The sequence below is a fragment of the Panthera tigris genome, chromosome D2 (genome assembly GCF_018350195.1).
Source record: "Panthera tigris isolate Pti1 chromosome D2, P.tigris_Pti1_mat1.1, whole genome shotgun sequence".
In the NCBI taxonomy this organism is placed as follows: Eukaryota; Metazoa; Chordata; class Mammalia; order Carnivora; family Felidae; genus Panthera; species Panthera tigris.
In genome coordinates, this window is record NC_056670.1 from 5,346,356 (window position 1) to 5,373,106 (window position 26,751).

At 42.1% G+C, this 26,751-nt stretch overlaps 1 protein-coding gene across 3 annotated transcripts in view; it reads right to left on the reverse strand.

Moving 5' to 3' along the window:
• The window catches only part of PRKG1 (protein kinase cGMP-dependent 1), a 1,248,331-nt gene that overhangs the window by 433,650 nt on the left and 787,930 nt on the right, over positions 1-26,751 (reverse strand). For all 3 annotated transcript variants that reach the window (XM_042959915.1, XM_042959911.1, XM_042959912.1), the window contains exon 4: positions 24,695-24,800. In XM_042959915.1, the coding sequence (XP_042815849.1) occupies positions 24,695-24,800 (106 nt within the window). The remainder of the gene's footprint in view (positions 1-24,694; positions 24,801-26,751) is intronic.

The following is a 26,751-nucleotide window of genomic DNA, read 5'->3' on the forward strand; positions in this document are numbered from 1 at the left end:
CGGTTATTTTATGGAGAGGAACTCTTTGTAAGCTTACGATAGAAAGCTTAGAAAATAAAATCACGTACATGTAGGTATGGACAATTAAGTCACCCATTGTCCCAGCATCTTAAGAGAATTCCTGCCTCTAAGTTAGAATACTGCCTTTCATTTATTCTCACGTTTCTTTTCTCAGACTCCGACTTTGCACCCAGCCACCCTGGCAACCACGTGACTAACTTCTGACCGCTTGGATGTAGATGGAAGAAACATAAGCCATTTTCCAGGAAGTTTCTTTGAAGAGCAGAGAGTGGCCACTTTCAATTCCCTTCTTCCATCATAGCGGCTAAAATGCAGAGATGGAAAGTAAACCAGCTTGGCCATTTGGGACCATGAGGCTGGGACACCCTAGGGATGCAGGCAAGTCTGGGGGTGCTACAGCAATAGGCTAGGAGTAACTCGGGGCCTTGAAAACTTTATGGAGCCACCATACAAGGTCTACATGGCCATCTTGCCCCCAGACTTTTCCCACTCCTTTTTTAGTTGGTTCTATTTTTTGTTCTCCTCTTAACATGCAGACATTTTCATCTTACTGCCTGGACACTTTCTTGGTCACGAAGGTGGTTTGAAATAGACCAAACTCTTACCTGTGACTTTTCCCGGGTGCTGGGTTAAAGTGGATTTTCTATCATCACTTATGCTGTCCTTTAGTTTCTACATTCAATAAATGATGACCGTGCTACCAGAAAAACATGTTTTAAGTGGCACGTTATTATAAATGTCCTTGGCTTAGGGTTCAACTATGGAAATACTGAGAAGTTCACAGAATACCTGAAATGTAAAAATAAAGCCTTGTCCCACCCAAATATCCCAAGAACAGAAGTAATAGGCACGTATCAGTCTCCACTAAGTTCTCTCCATGATATTCATTGTGACAACCAATGTACCGTCAGGGGAAGATGTAACAATCTGGAGAAAGCCTCAGTAATGGTTTTGGATGCCAAACAGATTAGCTAATGGAGCTGGTAAGAAAAAGAGGCAGAAAAATTCAACACAGATTTACTAATTATTCCTGGGGGTATGATCTCATGGTCAAAAGTGTTGAATGTTATTACAAACAGCTTTTAAAGGATCACTTTAGAAGCAATTTAATAAATGATTACACTGTGGAGATCTACAATTATACTACATTCTAGAAAGAATACATAAGCCAACGTCCTAACATCAGTGAATGTGCACCTATGGCCTGGGATAAAATGTAAAGGTAGAACATTATAAATGATTTAAGAAAGCACAGTGTACTTAACAACTCCAGAAACAACGCACTCTGGAAAACCACCACCAGATGGCTGAAAAGGTACCTCTAGTGAAGACCCAGCCAGCCGGTAGATCCCATTCACCTCAGAGACTCCCCATCTAAGAGGATTTGCCCATCATGGGAAGTTATGAGGGAGTCCAGAGAGGGAAGAGGGTAAAATCAGGACATCTCCAAAAGAAAAGCTGATTTCAAGAGTACTGGGGTGCCTGGGTGGCTCAGTTGGTTAAGCGCCCACTCTTGATCTGGGCTCAGGTCATGATCTCACATGCAGAGCATGAAACCTGCTTGGGATTCTCTCTCAAGCGCGCGCGCGCGCGCGCACACACACACACACACACACACACACACACACACACACCCCAAACATTTAAAAATCCTGAAGGGAAATAGAAAAAAAAAAAGAAAAGAAAATCAGGACCAAAGTGGGTATAAATGTCACCCAATCCACTCCAGTGAACATCCCAGATGCCTGCTCTCCCAGGAAAAATGGTTTACCCTCTCCTAGAGTGGTCGCCATGTACACGCAGGCATTTAGGAACCGAGTGAGTCTTGCAGCAATGTAAGTAAGGGGGAGGGCTGGGCGTGTTGACACCAGGAGTTTTCCCTATACTACCTGGAACAGCCCTTACAAGTGTGAAAAGTTGGCAGAGCTCTGTGTAACCTGCTTTCCCAGACTTGCCGGAACAAGGCAGAAGTAAGGCCGACCTAACACATCACATGTAGCCCCCATGTAGTTAGGAAAAAATCCCAAACAGACTGAAAAGCTAAAACAATAAGATAATGAACGTCCACATAGGCACCACCTATAGGTTTAATCATTGTTATTACATTATCCACTTTGCCGTCTATTTATGTATGTGTCCATGCATTAAGTGCGTGTTTTTACATGCATGTATGTAAATAATTAGCAAATAAATTGAAGACATCATAATACTTTGCGCCTATAGACTCAAGCCTGTGTTTTCTAAGGTATCTACATTCTCTCGCATAACCGTTACTTATAATGAAGTTCAAAACTTTTTAAGACAGTGTGAAAACATTACCCTTTCTCTTACATCATCATTACTTTGCAACAATTGTTTTTTCAAACTTTCCCGATTGACCCTAAAATACTTTTTACAGAATTTTTTCCCTCTGGAATCAATCAGGCTTCAAGCAGATTGTGGTCAGTGGCCTCTAAGACAGTCCCTAGAGCTCACTGTCCCCTGGTCTTCATATCATTATGTAATCCCACCACCTGGGCCCCTCAAGTGAGAGTGGGAATTACCAAATCACTCAGGGACAGGAATACAAAAGTGGCAGGATGTCACTTATTGAGATTAACTTACGAAAAGGCTGTGTATTTTGTCCCGGTCATTGTCTGATCTTTGAATCACCTGCCCTGAGAGAAGCCAGCTGCCATGATGTGAGGCAGGCCTATGGAAATGACCACACAGCAGGGAACAGAGGCCAACCAACACCCCCATGATGAGCTCTGAAACCCTTCCTCCTGTCTTGTCACCCCACCCACTGTCCCTCCCCTCCATGATTAGCTCTGGCTGAGCCCGTAGCCTAGTCAGGAGCTTGGGACCTAAGGACAGGCTTTTCACCAAAGGCCAGCTGTACCCGATTTCTCACACAGAAACAAGGGGATGATCCAGGTTTGTGGTTTTCAACCACCCCATTTTGGTGGAGTTTGTTTTACTGCAATAGATAACGAATACAGATTTAATTTGGCTATTATGCCCCATCAGTCCCTCCTAACGTTGTCGAGTCCCCTGAACAGTTTTCTCCTGACATGAATTTTTTGAAGGGGCCAGGCCAGTTTTCTCATTGCATGTCCACAGTATCATAGCCCTTTTTGCCTGACTGTTTCCTTGTAGTCTCATTTAATGCCCCTCTATCCTTGGATTCCCGGAAACTTCAAGTTATGTCAAATGGCTTTCAAGTTTCACATTTATCCACAAGAACACGTCACAGATGATGCTGTGGACTTTATATTGCATCACATCAAGAGTCATCCATTGTCAACTTGTTCCACTAGTAGTAATGCTAACTTTGGGGCTTTCTAGAAAAGGGTGACCACCATTTTGCTATTGTTGTTTTCTTTAAGTATATTTATTTTGAGAGGAGAGAGGGAGAGAGGCAGAATCCCAAGCAGGCTCTGCACTGTCAGCACAGAGCCCAGTGCAGGGCTCAGTCCCACAATCCATGAGATCATGACCTGAGCTGAAACCAAGAGTTGGTCGCTCAACCGACTGAGCCACCCATCTTGCTATTGTACAGACGTTCCCTTCCTTTGCAATGAGGACATGATTTTCCACCACATCTCTGGATTCTGTGCCCTGTCTCTGCTCAGTAATGCAGGATGAACTCCATCAGTCTATGGGTGAGCAGCGGCAGCAAGGAGCCAGTCAAATGGCTTCTTGGTCAAAATGACACCATCAGTATGCTCAAACGTTTCTGGTCTTTTCACATAATGATTGTGAAATATACTTATCAGGTGAAGAATAACACTGCTTACAAGATGTACTGGTCAACTAGGCAAAGATTTTGACCACCAAGCCTTGATTACTTTGGACTTTTACATTCCTTTGACAACTTCCTGCCATTTATTGCATCTACAGATGTGAAAATATGCACAAATTGAACGTTTTCAGCATTTGAGTAAAATGAGAGGTCATCACTGATTCTTTCATTGATTCAGATATATATTCTCTTCATACTGAAAAGCAGTGGTCCACAGCCTCCAAGTCTAATATTACCATCATTTCACAAGTTCCTATCACAACGTTTGTCAGATATCCAGAAACTCCGATTTTCTGGGTATTTTGTTATCTGATTAGATGTGATACTTTGATTCCAAACTTTCTTCACTATTTCAGAAATTATAAAATGGAGAAAATCAACATTCACATACATTCTGAGACAGAATTAGTTCCTTATTCCACAGGATAATATTTTTCTGGTTAGAAAAAAGTAAGACAGTGAAAGATAAAGTGATATATTTTTCTTTTCAAACACTCTTGTGCTGAACCATCATGATCTCCCTTTGTATGTTAAAATGGGATTATCAAATTCCTTCCTCTAGACATAATAACCACTGCAGTACAATGATGAAATGCATCCAGACCCTGAGTTAATAAACCCAGGTTGGAATTCAGTGAATCATTACTTCTAGCAAACAGAGTATAAAAAACAGGGGCCTCTGGGTGTCTCAGTCAGTTGGGCGTCCGACTCTGGATTTCAGCTCAGGTCATGATGTCACAGTTCATGGGATTGAGCCCTGACCAGCCATGCCTAGCATGGAACCTTCTTGAGATTCTCTCACTCCCTCTCTCTGCCCCTCTCCCTCACTCTCTCAAATAAAAGAAATTAAAAAAGTAATTACGTTCAAAACTGTACTAAAAAAAAAAAAAGAATATTAAAAACACAGTATCATCCTTTCTCCACTGAAGGATCCTCAAATGGACAATCACATGTTTCACAGAACCATTCCAGGGCCCAAGCGTCCTTGCTTAAGCAGGTCATTACTGATATTTAGCTATGATTAGGTTTATGACAGACATACTCAGTTCAGTTGTCTTTGTGAATGCAAATTAGCCAAAAATACTGCAGAAATAAGGGGTGTTTAATCCTGCGAGGATTTTTCATAACTTTTGTTTATTTGTGTGATGATTCTGTCGGTTGGGAACTATAATGGAAATGGTTGTAAAGAATCAAGGAAATTGAATCATTAGGGGAAGTAGCTGAACGCTGATATAATCAACAGGCACAGGGTTTTGTTTTATTTCTTCACTCTGAATATTTCAGGAAACGCTTTGTTGATGCAGCCTTCATGTTTATAAACACGTTAAAATTATTCATCAGTCATCACTGAAAAACCAATTATTTCCTTAGCGCTAATGGACTGCACAATAGACAGCCTGTCTCTCCGCACCCTGTTGTCATGACTTATTTTTTCCTCAGGGGAAACTAAACTTCTTACCACAAGTTTGTTCAATTAATCTTCTCTTGCAGGCAACAGAAAGGATAAAATTCTTTCTCATCCAGTCCATTTTGCTATGTTTAATAAGATGAAAGTGACTTCTCAAATAATCCAATTTCTCTCCTTTTGATGATTCATAGGTGGAGAGTAGGAAGAGAGAACCCTTCCTTTCTTCTATATTCTCATTCTGGGAAGCAAGGACTCTGGCTCTTCATTCCATCTTTCTAGAAAAAAAACCCTTCCCAGTGACACAGAAACCACCTGTGGACAGGGCTCATTTATCCTCTGGGGCAACCCGCCTTGTTCAAATGAGAAAGGACTGGATGGGAACAACTAAGGCTCTCATTTTGCTGCCATTTTTGAAGGTCTTAGTATTTAAGAAAACTCTACTACAATTCACAGTTCTTCTGTTGCCTTAACCCTCATCAGCACTTCCACCAACACCTACAGGACTAGGTACAGTTAATTAAGAGATTCTTGGCTCCCAGAGGCAGGGGTTGATTTTTCTTCTGCCATCTATTAGAACAGAATCTCAAGAACTTACATACAAAATGGTTCCAGGGCAAGTTCTATTGGCTTATTGTATGAAGCTATTAGTCTTGTTTGTTGGAGTTTTTTTGTTTTTGTTTTTGTTTTAAGTTTATTTTGAAAAAGAGAGAACATGGAGTAGGGGCAGAGAGAGAGAGAGAGAGAGAGAGCGCGCGCAAGGGAGGGAATCCCAAGCAGACTCCACACGGTCAGCACAGAGACCCATGCAGGGCTTGATCCCATGAACCTTGAGATCATGACCTGAGCCAAAATCAAGAGTCAGACACTTGCTTAACTGACTGAGCCCCCCAGGCACACCTCTTTTGTTGGGAGGTTTTAAAAGCTGCATTTAGAGTGGTGTGCTATCGGATTATGCTCATATTGGTCTAAATCATTCTCTCATCCACAATGTCACAATGTGCATTGTTAAATGCACCAATGCAATCCAATCCATGGAGTCGACTGCAGTCTCTCTCTCCACTAGCCTGGCGAACTCAACCGAGAAAGAGATGATGAGACACACTATTCAGGGGGCTCCCTAAAAACCCAGATTCCCCTGGTTTTCAACTCTTCACTGCACTGTTCTAGAACTGCACCCCTGAATGAGTGTCAGGTTTCCATTGTAGAACCCACCTGTTTCCTCTTCCATCTCTAGTTCTCAACCTCCGTCCAACTACTGACAAATCACAAATGAAGGGCAGACGTGGGGCCTTCAATCTTGAGGTTTCAGGGATGGAACAGTTTTGAGCCTTGATGATAGACCCTCCCCACTTCTGTTTTCTCCACACACCAATCCCTTCCTACGCAGTGCTGCTTGACTACTTTCAGAAGTGCATAGCCAGAGTCCTGATACCTGCCACCAAACTTTTCCTAGCTTCCTATTCTCCTTCCAAGTTGAGGTCAGAGTACTCACTTGGGATTTCCAGGGGAGGTGGGCGGGAATATTAGAGCAGGAATCGGGTAGGCTGGGGAGAAATGCTTCAGGCAGCCACCGTAGACAGGGGAGAGGAACAGAGCAGACCGTGGGCTAACCTATGAAGCCATCGACCGACTCTGCATTTTCCTGTCCAGGTTCTCTCCCTGCACCTAGAATGTTCTTTATCTCAGGCCCTACTTGCAAAAACTCCACGTTAAATTCTATCTGATGTTCCTTTCCAGTTACAACACCTACTGCACTTTTTTTTTTCCCCTGCTGAAGAGATTTGTTTTCTTATAGTGTCATCTCTTCGGTCTTGCCTCATTAGTCCTCTGATTATCGAGGATGACGCAGAGAGATGGGTAAAGAGCTTGGATCTGACCAACATCATGCAGGTGGGACTCAGTGATTTCCAAATTCTAAAACCACATAGTTGGTCTGTATGTAATTTGCCTAATTTCTACTCTGTGCAGAAAATGTGGGTGTGTGTCCCACCTCCAACAGCCTCAACCAGTTTACAGCTCTAATAACCATGATCAGGGCTGTAGCGACCCATCCTTAAAAATCAAAGCCAGCAATCTTTTGTGGGTTGGAATGGAAAGGAGAGCCTCACAGCTGTTAATCTAATTGGAAATCATGTTGACTATACCCATCGAAGCTCCAAGGGCTAGAGAAGCTCTTCTTTCCGAATTATAACTGCTGCTCAAGTGATAATTCCAACACTGAACACCCTGTCTTCCAGAGTCCTGGTAATCCACTGATAAAAACATTTATGTATTTGATTTACGCCTTGCCTATATCCACACAAGATGGAGGACACTTTACACACACACACACGCGCGCGCAACTAAACAAAGACTTAACCTATCAAAATTAATTGTTCAGAGGAGGAAAAAAAATACATACTGGACTCCTGGCACTAAAGTTACTCTGTGCATTAAACTTAAAACTCCATTTCTCTCAACCAAGGCCATAAGGAAATGTAATTCTCGGTATCTGAATCAAGTATTCATGCTCATCGGCAGACATGACAAATGTTATCCCAGCACTCAATCTTAGAGGAAACTTACTGCATGAAAATAGAATTTCTGGATAGTCTAACCAACAATTTCTCTGACTGCAATCCTTATGAAAATTAGAGAAGGGATATTTAAAAGCACCTCAGCATTTCTATGGAATGCTAACAGAGTCTGGACATACTGCACACTGATGCCTTAACTATTACAGAACAGAATTTTGGAGACCTAAAGCAATGGATAGGCAACACTGGGCCCTAACCTTGTCTCTGCAACATCCCAATGTTTCAGGAAAACTTCCAACAATTTCCTGGTAAAGTAGATCTGTGGATGGATTCTCTGACCTCTGTCTGAAGAGCCACGAGTCGATATTGTTGAGGAGAGAGGTGCATGGAAATTTTATATTGGAGAAGACGACAGTAGAAATGACCTTCTACTTTGGGAAGTGCTGTGGCTTATGTTAAAATTAGTCGCATGGGTTTGAAATTAGCTGCTACTTCAAGGTAATCCCTTTGTATTTTCAGGGGCTTCCATTGTTAGTTTTATCCCACTGTCATACAGAAGGAATGGATACAATTTATTGCGTAATGAATTTCCATTGTTTGTTTGTTTTTTAATAAGCCTGGATGTATCACTAAAGAATTACTATCTGTTCAAAAGTTTCCAAAGTAAAAAGAAAATATTAACCCAAAGGTACAGTGAAAAACGTAAGTAAAGCTCCCTTTTATGTGAAACACACTACGAAACTATAAAAGCTTAATTTTTCCCCCTTTTCCTGTACTATCCAGCCCCTTAACAACTTTACTAAGGGTGAAAAATGCATTTAATCTTTTAACGAGGCTTTGGTAACAGCTCTTCTCCTTCAAGAAGGTAATTCACTTTCATATGCTGTCCTAGAAAGGATATTTCTAATCAAGTCTAACTTTTAGTTTTTGTGTCCTCATTTTAAATGGTTTTAATTTAAAAAAAAAATGGTTCTTGAAGTGTTTCATCTCAGGATCCCTTTACACTCCTAGAAATCGAGGAACACAAAGAATTTTTGTTCATATAGGTTCTATCTACATTTATGATATTTGATAGTAAAACTGAAACAATTAAAACACAACACTACACAAGCATATAACCCATTAGCTGTTTTTGCCCCTGGAAAACTCTACCGTGTCCATGGGGGAGAAGGAAAAAAAGACAAATGACACATTAGTATTATTATTAAAATAGTTTTGACCCCACTGATCTCCCTAAAGAGTGTCAAGGGTGCCCCAAAAAACCCATATTACCCTCTGAGAACCACCAACTTAGATGAACAGTCAGTAATGGCAACAATGACAGAATTGGCCCCAAGCAAAATAAACACAGGACCTTGGGGCACCTGAGTGGCTTAGTCAGTTAAGCGTCAGATTTCGGCTCAGGTCATGATCTCACACTTCATGAGTTTCAGCCCCGGGTCGGGCTCTGTGCTGACAGCTCAGAGCCTGGAGCCTGCTTCGGATTCTGGGTCTCCATCTCTCTCTGCCCCTCCCCCACTTATGCTCTCTCTCAAAAATAAACACAAAAAATAAGTAAAATAAACAAACACGGGACCAAAGTGGTCAACACTCCAGGCACGCACACACGTCCCCTGAGAAGGATGAAGGAGCTTGAAGTCCATCCAGCACGGCAGCTGGCTATCCCGGGATGACTCTCAGTCATCAGCCCCCGAAATCTTTTCTACATTTTACTCTAGACATCTAGGAAAACTTCACTCCCATGCCGTCTAGACCATCTCCGAAACTGGACCAGAAGGTGGTGTTGCACAACTCACAGGGAAAGTCTATCGTGCTTCAGTTTTTTCTGTGCTGAAGTCTATCTGGCAGCTGTAGGTTCCATTATGATCCACGGGACACGAGGCTCCCTCACAGTGTCTTACACAATTTATGCACAAAGATGTCCACTCTCTGGAGCTGATGAAGGAAATATTACTCTATGTTTATTTTACTCGTTCAAAAATCTTATTTGCTGTCTATTCTAGATCAGATGTGCATGTATTTTACTTATAAAGGAATATGTATAATATATATGAAATAGTATATATATGGGCAGTATGTTAACATTTAAAAAAACGTTTATTCCTGAGACAGAGAGAGAGAGAGAGAGAGAGAGAGAGAGAGAGAGAGAATGTGAATGAGGGAGGGGCAGAGAGAGAGAAAGAGAGAATCCAAAGCACGCTCCAGGCTCTGAGCTGTCAGCACAGAGCCTGATGCAGGGCTCGAACTCACAAAGTGCAAGATCATGACCTGAGCCAAAGTCGTCCACTTAACCGACTCAACCACCCAGGTGCCCTGCTAACATTTTATGTTAAAAGGCTGCGTACTCAATGATTAAAACTATGCGATCTTCCATTTTGTTAAAGTCTTTTAGCCAGATAAAAATCACACTGTTTAAAAATACAAAATGTTGGTGACCATCTGCAACAAACCTTTCACGTTGTTGGTCAGAGTATCAATGGATTCAATGACTTCAGAAAATCACATGGCACTCTGTAGAATATATGTCTACTCAAGAGAAATGAAGACAGACGTTCAACAAAAGACATGGCTAGGAAAGATTCCAGCAGCTCTATTCATAAACACAAGTGGAAGGAGTCCCAATGACCACTGCCATTAAAAGGGACAAATTCTGATGTGTTTATATGATGGAATGCTACAGATCCATAAAACAGAATGAACTATGGTTACACATACTATAAGGGGGACCAGGGCCGTGGCGGGGGTGGGGGGGTGGGGACTCTCCCAGAAACAATCCTGAGCAAAAGAAAGCAGACACAGAAGAGCACACACTACATGATCCCATCAATATGAAGGAGAAAAACAGACAAAATTCATCTGTGATGGTAGAAATCAAAACAACCGTTATCCTTGGTAGACGAGGTTAACTGGGAGGGGCACTGCAGAACCAACCTTCCAAGGACTCGACACGTCTTAGGGATCTTGATCAGGTCGATGGCTATGTGGGAATATAGATACAAAAACATGAACTCATCTATAGTTTTAAGATTTGTGCACCTCACAGTACATATAATATACTGGAATGTTTTTTGAATGTTAGGCCCAAGTTAGGAAATATCCAACGTATTTTTTTCTCCCATCAAAACTACAGAGGATCTGTGTGGAAGCCTTGAAGCATCTGAAAACCTAATGTGGAAAGTATGCTTTTAAGACCAACCCATTAAAAGTTTCCTTTTGAAAGCTGCAAATCAGTCTCACTCCTCTCCAGGATCTTTCCCTGGCATGGACCATTTTCCACTGTCCAAGCATAATCTGATTAGCACCTTTTCTGAGTCCACAGCGGGTGTACCAGGGGAAGGTGAGCTGGCTTCACCTTTATCCTAATGGTCTTTCCAACTACATCTGCCCTGTCCTCTGGTATCCCAGAAGTAAGAGTCCTCTAGACCCAAGTAAAGAAGGAAATGGCTACAGCATAAGACAGCAAGGAAAAGTTTAGAAAGTCTTTATATTCAATGACATAGGAGGCGGCACTATTAATAGCACTAAATACTGCATTTATATCATGAGCAAAATGAGGCCGAAGTTTCACACAAATAGAAAAATACTAGAAGTAAACTCCTCTGAGGCTGACAGCACACATCTTTGGAAAATACCAGCACAATTGTCTTTCCCATTTTTTAGAAGTTTAAAAACAAACTGTATACAATTAAAAAAGAAATTAGGAGAGCTTATTTTTCGAAAAAGCTATTTCAAAGTCCACGCCTATTTGAAACTATGCCTCAATTTTCACGATCAAGATGCTTTTAGTTCTCAATGATTGGGAATTTATTCTTGACTTCAGTTGTCTCCAAGTTATGGCTTTTTCTTGGTGTTTCAAGGTACTTAGGTACAACGACATTCCAGAATGGTTCACTCAGAGATTCTCTGAAACACAGACCTCTGGCTTCGTGTAAACTCAGGCTCCGCCCCATGTGCCTGGGAGGCTATTAGGACTTGTCTGGTGAATCCTGGCTCCTACATCAATATCCCATTCCAGCTACAGGACTGATATGGGACATTCCCTTACTCCCCTAGACCATATTGTTCTTTCCCGGCACCTCCAGAAACACTACCTCTACTTTATCTCCCTCGACTTCACCTCTGCAGAGACCAAATCGACAGGTGTTGGTGGCAGCAACAGACAAACCACGTGAGACCTGCACAAGACCAGAGGCAGGTCGGTGGGTCAAAAAATAGCGAGGTGGACAGAAACGTGGACTTAAGGGAGCTGGGCAACAAAGCTAGTATAGAAGGCATTTATGGGAGCTGCTATTTCCGGATAGCAAAATTCCAGGGCCTGAGTAAAATACACCAAACATCTGGCTCCGACAAAAAGATCAGAAAAAGGGAAAAAACAAAACAAAACAAAAAGCCAGCCATAGAGGTGTGACGTGCTCCCAGTCCACTCTATAGTATTACTGTGTAATTATTAATCCCGAAGTCCGTTTGAGTACTTCTATGTTAATTTGACTTTAAGAGCCTTCTCTCGCATGCGGATAAAGGCTTCCAGCTCACCTTCAGAAAAGTAACGTGTGCTGGCGTTGAAGTCTTTCACCAGTGCACTGGGCTAGGGCTTTGCCAAGGGGTCCTCACCTCATCTGAAGAAGGAGATGAGTGCCCTAACCTACTCTACAGTGGAAACAATCTAAAATGAAGATTTTTTTTCACTTTACTTCTTCGTCAACAACTTACAAGGACTTCTGCAATAAAACCTTTGATTACTTGGATGATTTTTTTTGTTTTGGAAAACGGTAGGATATCCTAGCATGGGGCATACGTAAATTATTGTGTCATTTATTTGGAAAAAAACTACTTAAACCAGACACAGACATAGATTCCAGAACAATCTAACACGGATGATGAAGAACAAGTGTTAGTGCTGAATAGAGAGATGTGCTCTTAGATTCCAGAACAATCTAACATGGATGATGAAGAACAGGTGTTAGTGAATAGAGAGACAGGCTCTAAGAAAAACCCTAATCACTACTCTCCCAAACAAAGTTATACAAGACCAAGAAAGACTGAGAAACCATCACAGGTTGAACCTAAGGAAAAAACTAAATCCAACGAAGTACCCTGGATTGGACCCTGGAACAGAAACCAGAATACAATCTACAGCGCAATTAATAGTATTGTACCAATGTTAATTTCTTAGTTTTGATCAGGGTGCCATGGCTATACCAAAGTTTATAAATGGTCCCATAAATATACCAGGGTTACATCTAAGGGAAAGATGGGTGAAAGGTATATGGAAACTCTCGATAGCGTATTTTCAATTTTTTCATAACTCTAAAGTTATTTTAAGAAGTTAAAGAACAAATGTTAGTGATAGGAGAAATTGCTCTTCTGAAAATCTTGATTAGAAAAAAATAAAAAAACAGATTATCTTTTGTCTAGTTATGTTAGAGGGCCTCACACTCAAGTAAAAAGTTGTTTAGTTGTTAGTCCAACTAACACTCATTGGGCTTCTGCGGATCAGAGCTGGGGTCAGCAGGCCAAGATGGGGTGGGCTACCATGATCAGGTGGGCAACACAACTTTAAGCTGGGCTAAGTGAACAACTTTTTCAAGGGGAGACTGCAATTTTCACAGATTTAACCAGTACAAAAATCTAGATTTTCTATGTTTACACATGTAACAAATATGATTTGGGCCAATTCTACATGTCCAGTATTTAGAATTCTAGATTCTGCCAAGTGGTTCAGTCATTACAACTAAGTACTGAGCACACCTTTCACCTTGTGTGACAAGTCTCTGAGAGGACTATTTTTAACACTGCAGAATATGCTGCTCCGAATTAAAAAAACAAACCCAACTTTTGATCACATGCTCTTTGTATGTAAACCTTATCCTTAAGAAGCTTTTGACTATCTTGACTATACTCCTACATCTGGATGTTTTCAGTGAGACAGAGAGAGAAAAGAGAAGAAGGAGGGGGAGGAGGGGGGAAGGGGAGGAGGGGGGAAGGGGAGGAGGGGGGAAGGGAAGCAAAGGAAGGACAAAGGAAGAGAAGGAGGGAGAAATGGGATGAGTTAAGAAGGAAGTTTGACTTGACGCCACTTATAATACCGTTCATTAACCACAGACAAGTCAGTAACTTCTTGCTGGTGAGCGTGCAACTATTTGTAGACTCCTTCGTTGGATACTCTTGCAGGCTGTCTTCCTATTTTTAATCCAGGCAGTATTAAAACTCAGATTAACAGTTACAACAACCATCTCTCATCCCCCCAACACCCTGCCCCCAACACCAGGATGTCATTTCAACCAACAGCCTTATCTCTAAGTAAGGAGAGTTCAGGGTACATATAAACCAAAAGAGATTATTTTTTTTTTTAAGAATTCAGAATTCCCTGGCATTAACGTCCTTTTAATGTAATAGTTTTCTTTCAGTACACTAAATATTGGACATGTTTGTGTTAGATCTACTTGCGGATTTGAGTTCTCTTGAAAATAATAAAAAAATCCATCCTCCAAGGCAACTTTGATGTGTCTGTGTTTGCACAACAGAGCAGAGCACTTGAGGAGTTTTTCCCAAACATGGAATACAATGTTTACCCATTGGACCCCATCCCGGCAAATGAGAAAATAGAATTCATCTAATTCTTTGAAAAGTACTGAGTAACTTTCAAGTCTCTTTGTATGTTTACAGGAAAACCCAAGTTGTGCTATTCAGCTGGAATCGTCCTGGGCTCCAGCATAAACATTTCATTGCTTATTGTATAAATACGAGGTCAATTTTAAAATGGCATGCTTATCACAAGATTCCTAAGAAAAAAATCTTCCTCTGTTTTTAAATGATTTAAACCTCAAGATTCATGGACGGTTGGATGGATGCATGATCGCACTCAAACACCCACACACACACACACACACACACCCCAGGAACTTTTTGCAATCATTAAAATGTATCAAGAAATAAATTTCTGGAGGTTCCTGGGTGGCTCAGTCAGTTAAGCGTCCGACTTTGGCTCAGGTCATGATCTTAGGGTTTGTGAGTTTGAGCCCCACATCAGACTCTCTGCCATCTGTCCCCATGTTTTTCTCTGCCCCTTCCCAGCTGTATCTTTCTCAAAAATAAAGAACGTAAAACAAAAAATAACAATCTTGGGTGCCACTATACACATTTGCAATGAATTTTGCACCAATCTTCGAATGACATGTTCATTCTATTGGAAAAAAATGCTTAACACTGACATCTTGATTTTTGTGACGTCACCCATTTTCAGGAAGTTTGCCTGATGGGATGAAGAGAACAAGGACTTTAAGTGGGGCCTGATCTTGAATCTGGCTGTGTGATGGTGGGGACGTTGTTCATTTTAAAAACTCCAGACGCCTCCTCAAATAAGGGGAGGAGCACCCTACTGCCCTCAAAAGAGCCTGTCAAAATCACGTGAGATTATCATGTGATTGTACCTGCTGTACGTGAAGCAGCAGGTGTAGGCCGTTTTGTTCTTGTTTGTGTTTCTTACCCCCCCCCCCCGATTTCCCTCACTGCTATGCCAACACTCTCGCTGTGGGGGAGTGTTCCCAACTCAGCCCATACTTCTGTCACCAAGCATCATGCCAGGGGCTCTAAGGGCTTCCCTTTCCTGGGAGCCGTCTCCCCGCACCCCAGACCGAGCAGCAAAGCAGAAGGGTCTGGCTCGGAGATGCCCATGCCCACACCACTCAACAGCCAGATGCTGAGCTTTGGACTTCACCTTGGTTAAAAAACCTATTGGCAAATCCATTAGGACTAAATTTATTCCAAGCCAAACCCACAACCAGCTACAAATAGAAACTAGGATGCACATTCCACTTCCTTCCTTGTCTTTTTTAAAAATGTTTATACATTTTTGAGGGAGAGAGAGCATGCACACAACAGGGGAGAGACAGAGACACAGAGAGACAGAGACAGAGAGAAGGAGGGAGGGAATCCCAAGCGGGTTCTGCACTGTCAGCACAGAGCCCGATGCGGGGCTCCATCCAGTGACCTGAGCCGAAGTTGGACACTTCACCTACTGAGCCACCCAGGTGTCCCTACTTTCTTTCCTTTTCAAAATGAACTGATGTTCTCTCCCCTTTCCAGGACAGATCAGATTATGTGGTGGCTGAACTCACCCTGATGTTTACTTGCCCTCAACACCATGTCCTTGCCCCACTCCAGACTCTCTGATTCCTCTCCAGTTGTGGGGAAGTAGGCTTCTATCTCAAGTGAAGAAATCCAGGTGGCCGGGATGTCAGAAGCCTACTTTATTCTTTTCCCCAGTAGCTTGTGGCATCCTTCTGACCTGTTCGTTACAGAGTCGTCTATGGAAAAGGACTCCCTCCCAGACGCCCTCAAGGAGGCTCAGTGTGAAAGATACACAAATGAAACGAGACTGGCTGCAGGAAGAGTTTGTAAGGTTCAAGACCATAACAACAGAACAGAGGAATATCAAACTGCTTTGTCACACTGCTTTAGTTTTGTGACCCCACCCCCTGGGGTGTTGAGAAACTATCCTTAGGGTCATGGGATGGAACGTTAGCCTAGCATCCCCAAAGGACTCATCCCCCCCAGCCCAGACCCTGGGAGAGGCACGTCAATCCCTGGGCTGAAGCCTCATCTTCCCCAGGATCGAGCAAGACCAATCTGTAGGAAATTCATTGTTTGACTCAAATGGGAGATTTTAGCCACAAACACCGTAAACCGGGTATCTTATTATTTGTAAGGATTAGAAGGAATTTATGCATGTGGAGGAAGCATGCTATATAGGAAAGTGTAGAACTTTTATAATCAATAAACATGCAAATATCAGAGGTGACACTTTCTTAAAAAAAAAAAAACCATCACTGTGCAACATGTGAGACCATCACTGTGCAACATGTGTCTCACTGTGCACAGATGTGAGACATCTGTGCAAATGCTCAATGACAACATGAAATTAATGGCCACTTTTATATGTATCTGCCCCTGGTGTCATCTTTGATGAGAATGGGTCTGCTACCACAAGATGGACTGAGCAGGTGGTCGTACTTGGGAGGAGAAAGCGCCTCTTCGAACACCTTCTTTGTGATATTTCCCTTCAAATTTCAGCTACGCCAGCTCTGTTAAGCTTAATTCTAACACACGTTTCACAATCTTCTAGAAAACCTCTATTAAAGCTCAAAGCTTAAGAGCTTAATAGGTCTGTAACTTACTCCTCAAAATTAAAAAAAAAAGAAAGTCTAAAATCCCTAGAACTATTTTCATAGGAGCCTTCTTTTACCATCTCTCCTTGCAAAATATAGGAGAAAAGTCTAGGGAAAGTGGGATCAGGACTCTGATGTTCCGCAAATATCTCAGGTTGATTAGACTGTACTGTTGCTCCTTACATAATTTGTGATCCCCAAAGTAGGTTCTTGATTTCTTCAGGCTCATGTGTACCAAAGATATTCTGTTGGTAAATGTCCCAATAGTCCAGTTGTTCAAAGTAAGGTCACAGAACACAACCCAAGCAAGAATGGGTCTTGCTTAAAGACCACCACCTGTACCGGAGAACCTCAGGACAAGCCAGAAGCATCAATGCCTGAATGTCTGATGCCAGGAGACAGTGATCCTGGGCTCTTGATCATGTAATATCCATTTCAGAAATCATGGTGCCTGCTTCCAAAAAGGTGGTGAATTTCCAGACAACTAAAGGCCCTTCCACTGAGCCAATGCAATTCTAAGACATCATCACTTTTCTTTACTACCAATCACAGTGACAGCTCTTAGGTTATTACAGAGCATTGATCTCTGAATACATACCCTTAGGGGAATGAGAGCAAACAAAAATCTCCAGAGGTTTGGGGGAAGGGTACTACTAGAGAGTAAAGTATAGTGAATGAGAAACCCAGGGACACCAAGAACCAAGTCATCCAGCTGCCCAAATCTCCAGGCAAAGTAAATGCCAATCTGTTGAGAAGATCAGCAGTATGTTGGAATTAATATCTGAGCAGCCTACAGATCTGGAAGCAGTTAAGAGCACAGTGTACAAGCACCTTTACTGTGGCTATTGGCTCTCCCTGTGACTAGCTGTGGAACTTTAGTCTATTTAGTCTTTGGCCTCAGTTCTCTCTTCGGTAAAACTGAAATTATGTTAGCACACACTTTATAGATTCTTGTTGAGGATTAAGCACAGTTAATTCATCTCAAGTGTTTTGAGAACTCTTTGGCACACTCTCATACATTTGCTAATATTATCTTATTTTGTTTATTTCTGATTATAATCCCTCAGGTGGGAGGATGCCCTATTTTTTGGTTGGTAGAAACTGATCTTAAGTTTAAAGAAACTTGCCTAAGGGCACCTGGGTGGCTCCGTCGGTTAAGCAGCTGACTTTGGCCCAGGTCCTGAGCTCCTAATTCCAGAGTTTGAGCCCTACGTCGGGCACTCTTCTGACAGCTCGGAGCCTGGAGCCTGCTTCAGATTCTGGGTCTCCTTCTCTCTCTGCCCCTCCCCTGCTCACACTCTGCCTGCTTCTCTCTCTCTCTCTCTCTCTCTCAAAAATAAACATTAAAAATAAACTTCCCTAAGACTACTTACCTATAAATAGTGAAGCCAGAATTTAAACCCATTTTTCTCACATCACTAAATCAAGCAAACACTGAAATATTTGAAACATGTATTCTATCTTCGTCTTATGTTCTAGATCAGCAACTGCCCAGAAGTGGTCTCCAGATTGGGATCAAGAGCATTGGCAGGGGAGTTGTTAAAAATGTCCATTTTCAGGCCCCACCCCCCATCTGTCATTCAAAATTGCCATGGCGAGTGCAGCTGTGTGCCGTTACTTTCTCCTTTTATGGGGGAACAGGACAACGGTTAGCAGGAGGATGAAAGAATGCCCTAGAAGAAGGAAGAGGTCACAGGGACAAAAGGCACAGCACAGGGAATACAGTCAGTGATACCGTAGTAGCATTGTGTGGTGATGGCGCCCACACTTGTGTGCGTATAGATGTGGGATCACTAGGTTTTGCACGTGGAACTAATGTGTGTCAACTATACTTCAAAAACAAAAAATTAAAGCCCCAAATATTCCAGAGAATTGTGCAACACTGGAAGATGGTGGACAATTTTACCCGAGATTTTGAACAGGAGTCCATTGACACAGTAGGACAGCTGAATTTCCCATTTTCCTAGGGGCACAGGGCTGAATATACGACCGATTTCTCATGGGGCTTTGGTCATCTCAACCAATCTAAGCCTCAGTGGCCTCCTACGTGAAAGGAGGGGCCTGTCTTATCCCCTTACACGGTTCTGTTCTACACTGCCAACTCTGAATGGACATCTCCCTGACTCTACTTTTGTAAGTGTGATGTAGAATAAAATAGAAATCTCGGAAATAAGGTAGCCTGTTGAATTGAGTTATAAGAAAATGAAATTAGCAGGTTCTCAAATTAGATCCGAGAAGGGAAATTTGTAAGGGTTTTAGAAATGTCAGTATCCCAAGATTGAAAAACATGCAGAATATAGAAAAAAAAAAAGTCTACGTAATATCAAATTGGTTACGTAAGTACATTACTTTTGGGGAGAGGAAAAGAAGACCTTATTCCTAACCTGCCCCACATCAAGTTCACCACAGTAAGGAGCTTCCTTCGGAAGATCTGCTGGGAGCCGCAGTCCAGGCATGGCACAGACCTCAGGTCTTAGATTTTTCTAAATCCCATTATTAGATTCATGTGTCTCATTCATGTATCAGACCAAAGACGTGAAGACTCATCTTCATACAGTTGGCAGGGGAAGGGGAAGGAGGGAAGGGGGTAGTGGTGGCCAAAACTACCAGATGATAAAAAACGTCAAGCAATGTAAGACAAGTTTCAGTAAATTTCAGTCTAGGTATAGATGATAGATAGGAGTCACCAACCCAACCCAAGGTGAGGTTATTCTCATAGCGAAAGTCATTCTGATCCCAATAGGGGAGCATGACGTTTCAATGCAAAGTCATCCTTTCTTTTGGGAGGTGAGTGTCACGTTCCTAATGTGCACATGTAAGTAGCATATGTATTCAATTACACATTAGATGTATATACAAGTAGGACTATTTCAGAGAAGAAAAGGCAAGAGCCAACTAGAGTTGAGGTTTACTCCCCAAGGATGGAAGTAAGGAATACGTAAACTACACAGCATCAAACAGCAGAAGGAAGCACTGTCTTGGGAGCTCCTAGATTTACTGAAGGCCCACTCCTCACCTTGACTCCTTGGATGTGGATGCTGTAAGGCCCTCACCGGGGCCATCGGCTTTGGGCTTTGTTATCACTTAGCTTCCATTAATCAGAAATTGCTGGAGAAGATCCACACCACATGACCGGGAAAATACCTCCAAGTTCTTTATGCTGGGAGAGTCCTCTGGGAACCAAAAAGTTTTACCAAAGGCCTTCAAAAATCTAACTTGCTAATTCTGTATTTTCAGAATACTGTATGAAACTTGGTGGTTAACAGCAGCGATGCCTTTTTCAACTCAGAAAAGGGCAAAGCAGAAATTTCTAATTATCTGGGAGAGACAGGTTTGTTTTTTCCCTGCCCCACCAGACATACTCCCTGTGCTGTGCTATACAGATCACCATCGGAAAGACTCCCATTCGAAAGGAGAAGAGTCTCCCGGGATGTGCTCTGCTGGGAGGGGCCATGGCACAGGAGGGCAACGAAAGATGGCCAGCCCTGTGGCTGTAGCAGAGAGAATCAGAGAATGAGGGACAAGAGGGAGAACACCACGAATCCAGGGAAGCCCATCGCAGCCCCAGAAAGCAGGGCTTCGAAGACCACACTCAAGACCCAGGCTTCCCCTTAGGGGGTGGTAAGAAGCCAAGGACAGACTTTGGGCAGGAAGAGGACATCACCACGCCTGCCTGACCAAAAGGTCCCTTTGTGAATGAGGAAAACATTTTCTGAGGGTGAACAGGATCCAGAGAGTACCTTAAATTCCAAATGGTCCCTGCTGTTCTCTCCTTTGTCAGCGAAGCAAGTAACAAATAGAGGGTGATGGTGTCACCAGCATAGTCAGCTCAAGGCCATGAGCAAACCCAGTCCCTACCTCCCCACCCAGTGGCCACACGGCTGCCTTCTGCTGCTCCTGTGGAAAAGGGGCCAGAGCCGAGAGCAGCACAGGGAAAGTGTGCAGCAAAAGCCAACACAAGTTAACTCGGGCAGTTATTTGTCTCATTTTTCAGAGTCCATCTCAAAAAGCAGCATTTTCCCATAGCCCAAGAGGACGATGGTCACAGCAGCAAAACCACCGCAGGACCTATAGCAAGAGTGCCCTGCTTAGCAGCCCTGCTAAACCCTGAATAGTGTCTTGTGTTTTTAATTTTTTTTTTTTTTTTTTTGGCTTGCCGAGGAACATCTGTGTTTACATCAGGGAATGTGAAATAGAGGCACGAAAGGAAAAATGGCTAAATATGATTAAAGAGGTAGAATCCGACTTAGATGTGGCATTTAATCCGTGGAAAGGGAGGCCAGACCCCCTGATGGGGAGCTCCAAAATGGGTAAACACACCAGAATGAAAATAGAAACCAACTCTGACAGCGGAGAAAAATCATCCCATTTCAGTGCATTTATATATGCCCGGTGTGTCCCATTTCTGGCCCTCTCAGCTTACTGCTTGTTTAGAAACATGAACGGGATGAGAGGCATATGGGCGTGAGCAGACACAGAAGACCATTCTTTAACCTGAGCTGTTGCTGTTCTGAATATCACAATTCCTTTAACTCCTCAATATAAAGTATAAGGTGTGTATAGTAGAAAAATGGAGATGGACTTTTTTTTTTTTTTTAGCAAGCACATTAGAGAAAAATACCCCTTTTCCCTGTACACACAGGTTGCTGCAGGCAAATTTCAAAGCATTGAGTCCACATTTTTATTTTATTATGGTGAGACTTGCTACACAGGAAACCCTAAAGGAAAAAGTTGATTGACTTGACTACATAAAGCTTAAAAAATTTTTACATGATGTAAAAGAGTGGTATGCATGTTAAACAAAAAAATCAGTAATAGGGAAATGAACAATTCTTCCGTCAGGATAGAAATGTTAATTTTGGTCATCTTAACTTTTTGACACTATCATTTCCTTTGGGGAGAGTATACACACTTCTTAACAGCCCTGCAGAATAAGTGGTAGCAAAGAGAGATAACCTGGGAACATGGAGGAGAAAACAGTATTACTCGTTTAGCTTCATCAGTGTACAACCTGGGCAACAGTATAGAGGCCAAGCTTAGAAGATGCCTATGCTTGGTTTAATACTATGCTGTCAGGGTTTTGACATTTTTATTTTCCAAAGAGAGGGAGAGAGACAGAGAGACAGAGCATGAGAGGGGGAGGGGCAGAGAGAGAGGGAGACAGAATCTGAAGCAGGCTTCAGGCTCTGAGCTGTCAGCACAGAGCCTGATGCGGGGCTTGAACCCACGAACCGTGAGATGATGATCTGAGCCAAAGTTGGACCTTAAACGACTGAGCCACACAGACATTTTTTTAAAAGGAGCTCCCAATTTTCATTGGTCTCTGGGCCCTTCAAATTATGTGCTGATCCTGCCCTTAAAGTCATACTAACTACCTATCTACAAATCAGTAAGTTTTGTGCCAAGACGAGCACCAAGATATTTATGACAAGTTTATAGTCTCAAAGTAGAAGTTCAATAGTCAGGTTATAATAAAACAAAGTAGAGAAGGAGACACATGATAGAGACAAAGCTCAGAAAAGGAAAATATTACTTCTTGGTGGAATGAGGTTAGTATCTTTGCAAGAGGCAGGTTTTAGTTGTATCTTAAAAGATCTTAACACTGATGGGAGGTGGGGGGAAAAAACAAAACAAAGCAAAACAACAATGATGACCACAGAGGCAGTGAGCTGTATCAGGGTCCAAGGACTGCCTGGGCACAGTGAATTGTCCGGTTTGCCTGGGGCAAGAAGAAAGCAGGCAGGAAAGCAGGTGGTGGTTGGCTGTGTGAGGGCCTTGAACTTGCAGCTAATGAGGCCATGCATAATTCAAGAGCAATTGCGAGCCACTGAAGGGTCAGAGAGAACCAGTTAACCACAGTCATAATTAAGGAAGATTAAAGCTGGCCCCAGGCACTGATGGTCCCTTGGTCACCTCTCTGGACTCCCATCCCAGCACCGTCTTCACAAATGGCGAAGACTTGCCTCTTTAGAGAGTAGATGGATGGAAAGTAAGTGTCTGCACCCACCTCTAACTCAACCAGTTAAACTTCACCTGCACTAAGCTGGCCAACATGATACATTCCCACCCTCTGGAGAACCAACTTTACTTACTGAAGGTTTGAATCAGCAGAGCAGATAACACAAATTTAGGTGAATACAAAAGATATAAGAGTATATGCAGATTCAACTAAAAACAAAAATCCGAACAAACAAAAAACCCCAGCAACAACACAATGAGACTTCATTGCCTGAATCAGCCCCTCTTAGAAAAATTTATGTGGGTCATGAGCACTGACACCCCGTTTCCTTGAGAGAATGGAATTATGGAAATCTATGTCGTAAGTGCCCAGTGCTTAGGTACCTGAGAGCTTAGGTAGGCTCTGTCCTACAGGTAAGAATTTTATTAATTACCAATCGGGATCTTTCTCTAATACAGTTCCATCAGAAGAAAACAATAAATTGCACTTTAAGTAAAAGCTTAAAAATGATAATTTATTCCGTCTCCATCTTTCTCTCTTGGTCTCTGTATTCTTTCTATTCTCTTTCTCACACACATACCAGTATAGACACACGCGTATGTATCAACAAACACACGCAAATATAGATACACACACACACACACACACACACACACACACAGACGGCGTCTGAATAATTTCCTTGCGAACTGTACTAAATTCCAAACAAAAGTACATTCCCACGTCTAAATGTTTCACCCAATCATGTTGAAGAAAAATCCCAACACCCTGATAATTATATTTTAAAATTACCACTTGACATCAAATTAGAGTTTTATTGTTCCTTTAGCAAGAATGTAAAGAACAAATTATGTGGAAATCAAATATGCATATACAATGAATCAGAAAATAAATGAACTACATAAAATACTCAAGTAAGGAATATTAAAATTCCATTGTAAGAAAATTCCACAGGTATCTGTTATGATGTATCACTGACCCAAAATGCGATTTCGATTTTCTACCTCCCCTTAAACCATTTCTTTCACAAAAACAAAAATAAGCCATGAAAAAACCGGCTTGATATTCTAGCTCTAAGAAATTATGATTGTAACAGATAATATGCCCCTCTTTAGCAAACGTAATCTGTATGTTAGTACTTAAGGATGGTTCTGTTTTCAACGAAAAAATACAAAACAGCGACTTATTGGAAAAAAGTCAGAGTTGTCAATACTCTTTTTAAGGATGAAATAATGTATTTTCTTTAAAATAAGCTTAGAGACAAAGAAATGCATTTCAGTGAACATCAGTGTATTCTTAAGAAATGAAAAGCTGTTTTTCATCCCAGTTCCCATGCTATACTGAATCATGAAAATATACAATATCAAAAGAAAAAAAAACTTTTGATATTTGAGAACTACAACAGAAAATGAACTTAAGTGGGGAAATTAAACTTGGGATTAAAGGATAATGAGCTTCGGAACTTTTCCATCTTTGTCACCTGACCTTTGACATGGAATCTTACACAAGAGACGATGCAGTCCAGACAGGTACCATCAACATTTTAATCGATAAATAGTTAGGGATGAACTCAATACCCCTTTTTTGTTCAAGCAAATTCTCCTTTGTTTCTCTGACCCACACTCCCTGAGATAATGTCCCAAGTTCTGACTTCGTCAGTTAGCATGGAAACTGGTACCAGAACCAGAAAGAAGAAGCCAGTCCAAAGTCTCATGCTTCTACAAATTTGTAGGCTATCAAGACTGAAATGAAGGGAAAAGGCTTCCCTGGGCTGCCTGTCCAGGAAGAGGGTTGAAAAGACCATAAACGCCCTCAGCAGGAGAAAATAAAGCATCCTACCTTTTTAAAAATTCCATATACTCGGTGTGTTTGATGAGTCCTGTCCTCATCATGATTGTTTGAAAACATTGTCGATCGATGGCCCAGAGTTTCACATTCACAAGAGCTGGAGAAAAGAAAAAGAAAACAGGAAAAAATATTAGGCAATTTCAACCGTGAACCCCACCATGCAGAAGGGATATGAGTGATTCAGGAGAAGTATGGAAATAATTGACCTTCATTTACAGCTGGTACCCATCATGCTATCCCATTTTGTTAAGAAAGTGAATGTTCCTACTAGCATAAGGTAGTTCATAATTGTCCATCTAGTATTATTGTCTAAGAGGAAGATTCCTGTTCTCTTCTGCCCTTAAGGGAGGAGAATGCCTAAGTCCACAGTGAAAAACTTTAGTGCTTTCCAGACTAGCTATGAAGGACATCACATGGAAGCAAAGAAAAATTCACAATTAATCACAACACTCCCTGGTAATTACCCAGAATGGTGTTAATGACTCAAATGATCATGTTTTACTTGTAAAAACTAGAAATGAAAACTCCATTTTCAGGTTTAGGGCTGAATCTAATAGGATAGAAATAATAACTTCACCATGATTTCTACATGAAGCTCATATTTTACAAATTATAACCTGTGCCCGAAGCTGTCCTGTGAAGTTCTCTGAGATCTGTTTGTTGAATTTTAATGTCTAGTCTTACCTACGACTGCCTCTGACAATGAATAATAGTGTTCAAACTGAGTATCACAGAATTACACCATTTGAGCTATTGAGCACATGACTAAGAGACAAGTTTTGGAAAAAGGCAGATGCTATAGACTAACAGAACCACCCAGTAAGATAAACTTTGGTTTTAAAAGAATAGACTAAAAATCTCGGTAACAGTCTGTGCAATGGGCATGCAAGACACTTATGCTCTCCATTTTTATGTATGTTTGCAAGTTTTCCTAATAGCAAATACTTTCTGTTGGCATACAAATAGAGAAAGCCAATTCATAGGTCATACTGGTGGGGAGTGGGGTACATAAGGGCTGTGCGGGACAAGTGAGTGGAGACAGTTTATAATTTAAGGAGCCAAACACACAAAGACTGAAGAACACAATTCTCTCTTCTTCCCAGTTCTCAGAGGAAGCCCAGTGTGGAATGCGATCTGGGGGGAGGGGTCAGGGGCAAATGCTGAGTATGAGGCCATGGGAGTGCCTTGCAGGGAGGGACTGGGAGTAACACACAAAGCAAACAGGGAAAATATGAGAAAGAGAATGCTGTGTTCTAATGTAAACCCTTATCTTCGCATTTTACCTAATTTTTCCTCGCAAAACTGTTTGAAGCCAAGGAACTAGAACATGACTTCTCTCTGGGCCAGCTCTTCATTGAAAAAAGAAAAAGGATGCTTGGTTAACTAGCAAAGGAACAAAGCAGCAAGGACCGGTATGCGCATGGCTCCGCTCCAATTATCTTTTAAAAATGAGCCATCGGCAAAAACAAAGATCCTCACACAGGTGCTCTCCCAGCCACATTCAAGTTCCTCTGTCGAATCCGGGCTCCTTTCCAGAACACCTGTTTGCTTGAGACAAAGCCAAAGACTGGATGATGCAACCACAAAGGACTGCCAATTCAGGAAAAGATTCACAAGAAGGAGCATCTTTATATAACTGACAGAAGCTGAGCTAGGAGGGAGACAGAGGAGGTGACGTCCTGTGTGGGAGAAGAGCCTGGCGGGGGAGGGGGGGGGGCTTGGGCTGGGGGAGTCCAGGCAAGGATCAGACAGACAGGAATGGCTGAGATTCGGCAGGCTTCTCTGATCTTTGAAAGCAGGCTGCTTCCGGGCCCTGGAAGTCAGGCATAGGAAGCGGGGATTAATGCGATGAACAAAACAAAGCTATTAGAGATCTTAAAGACAAAACACAGCCAAGAACCTGAATTTCATTGAAAAAATTTTTAATATGAAATTTATTGTCAAATTGGTTTCCATACAACACCCAGTGCTCATCCCAACAGGTGCCCTCCTCAATGCCCATCACCTACCCTCCCCTCCCTCCCACCCCCCATCAACCCTCAGTTTGT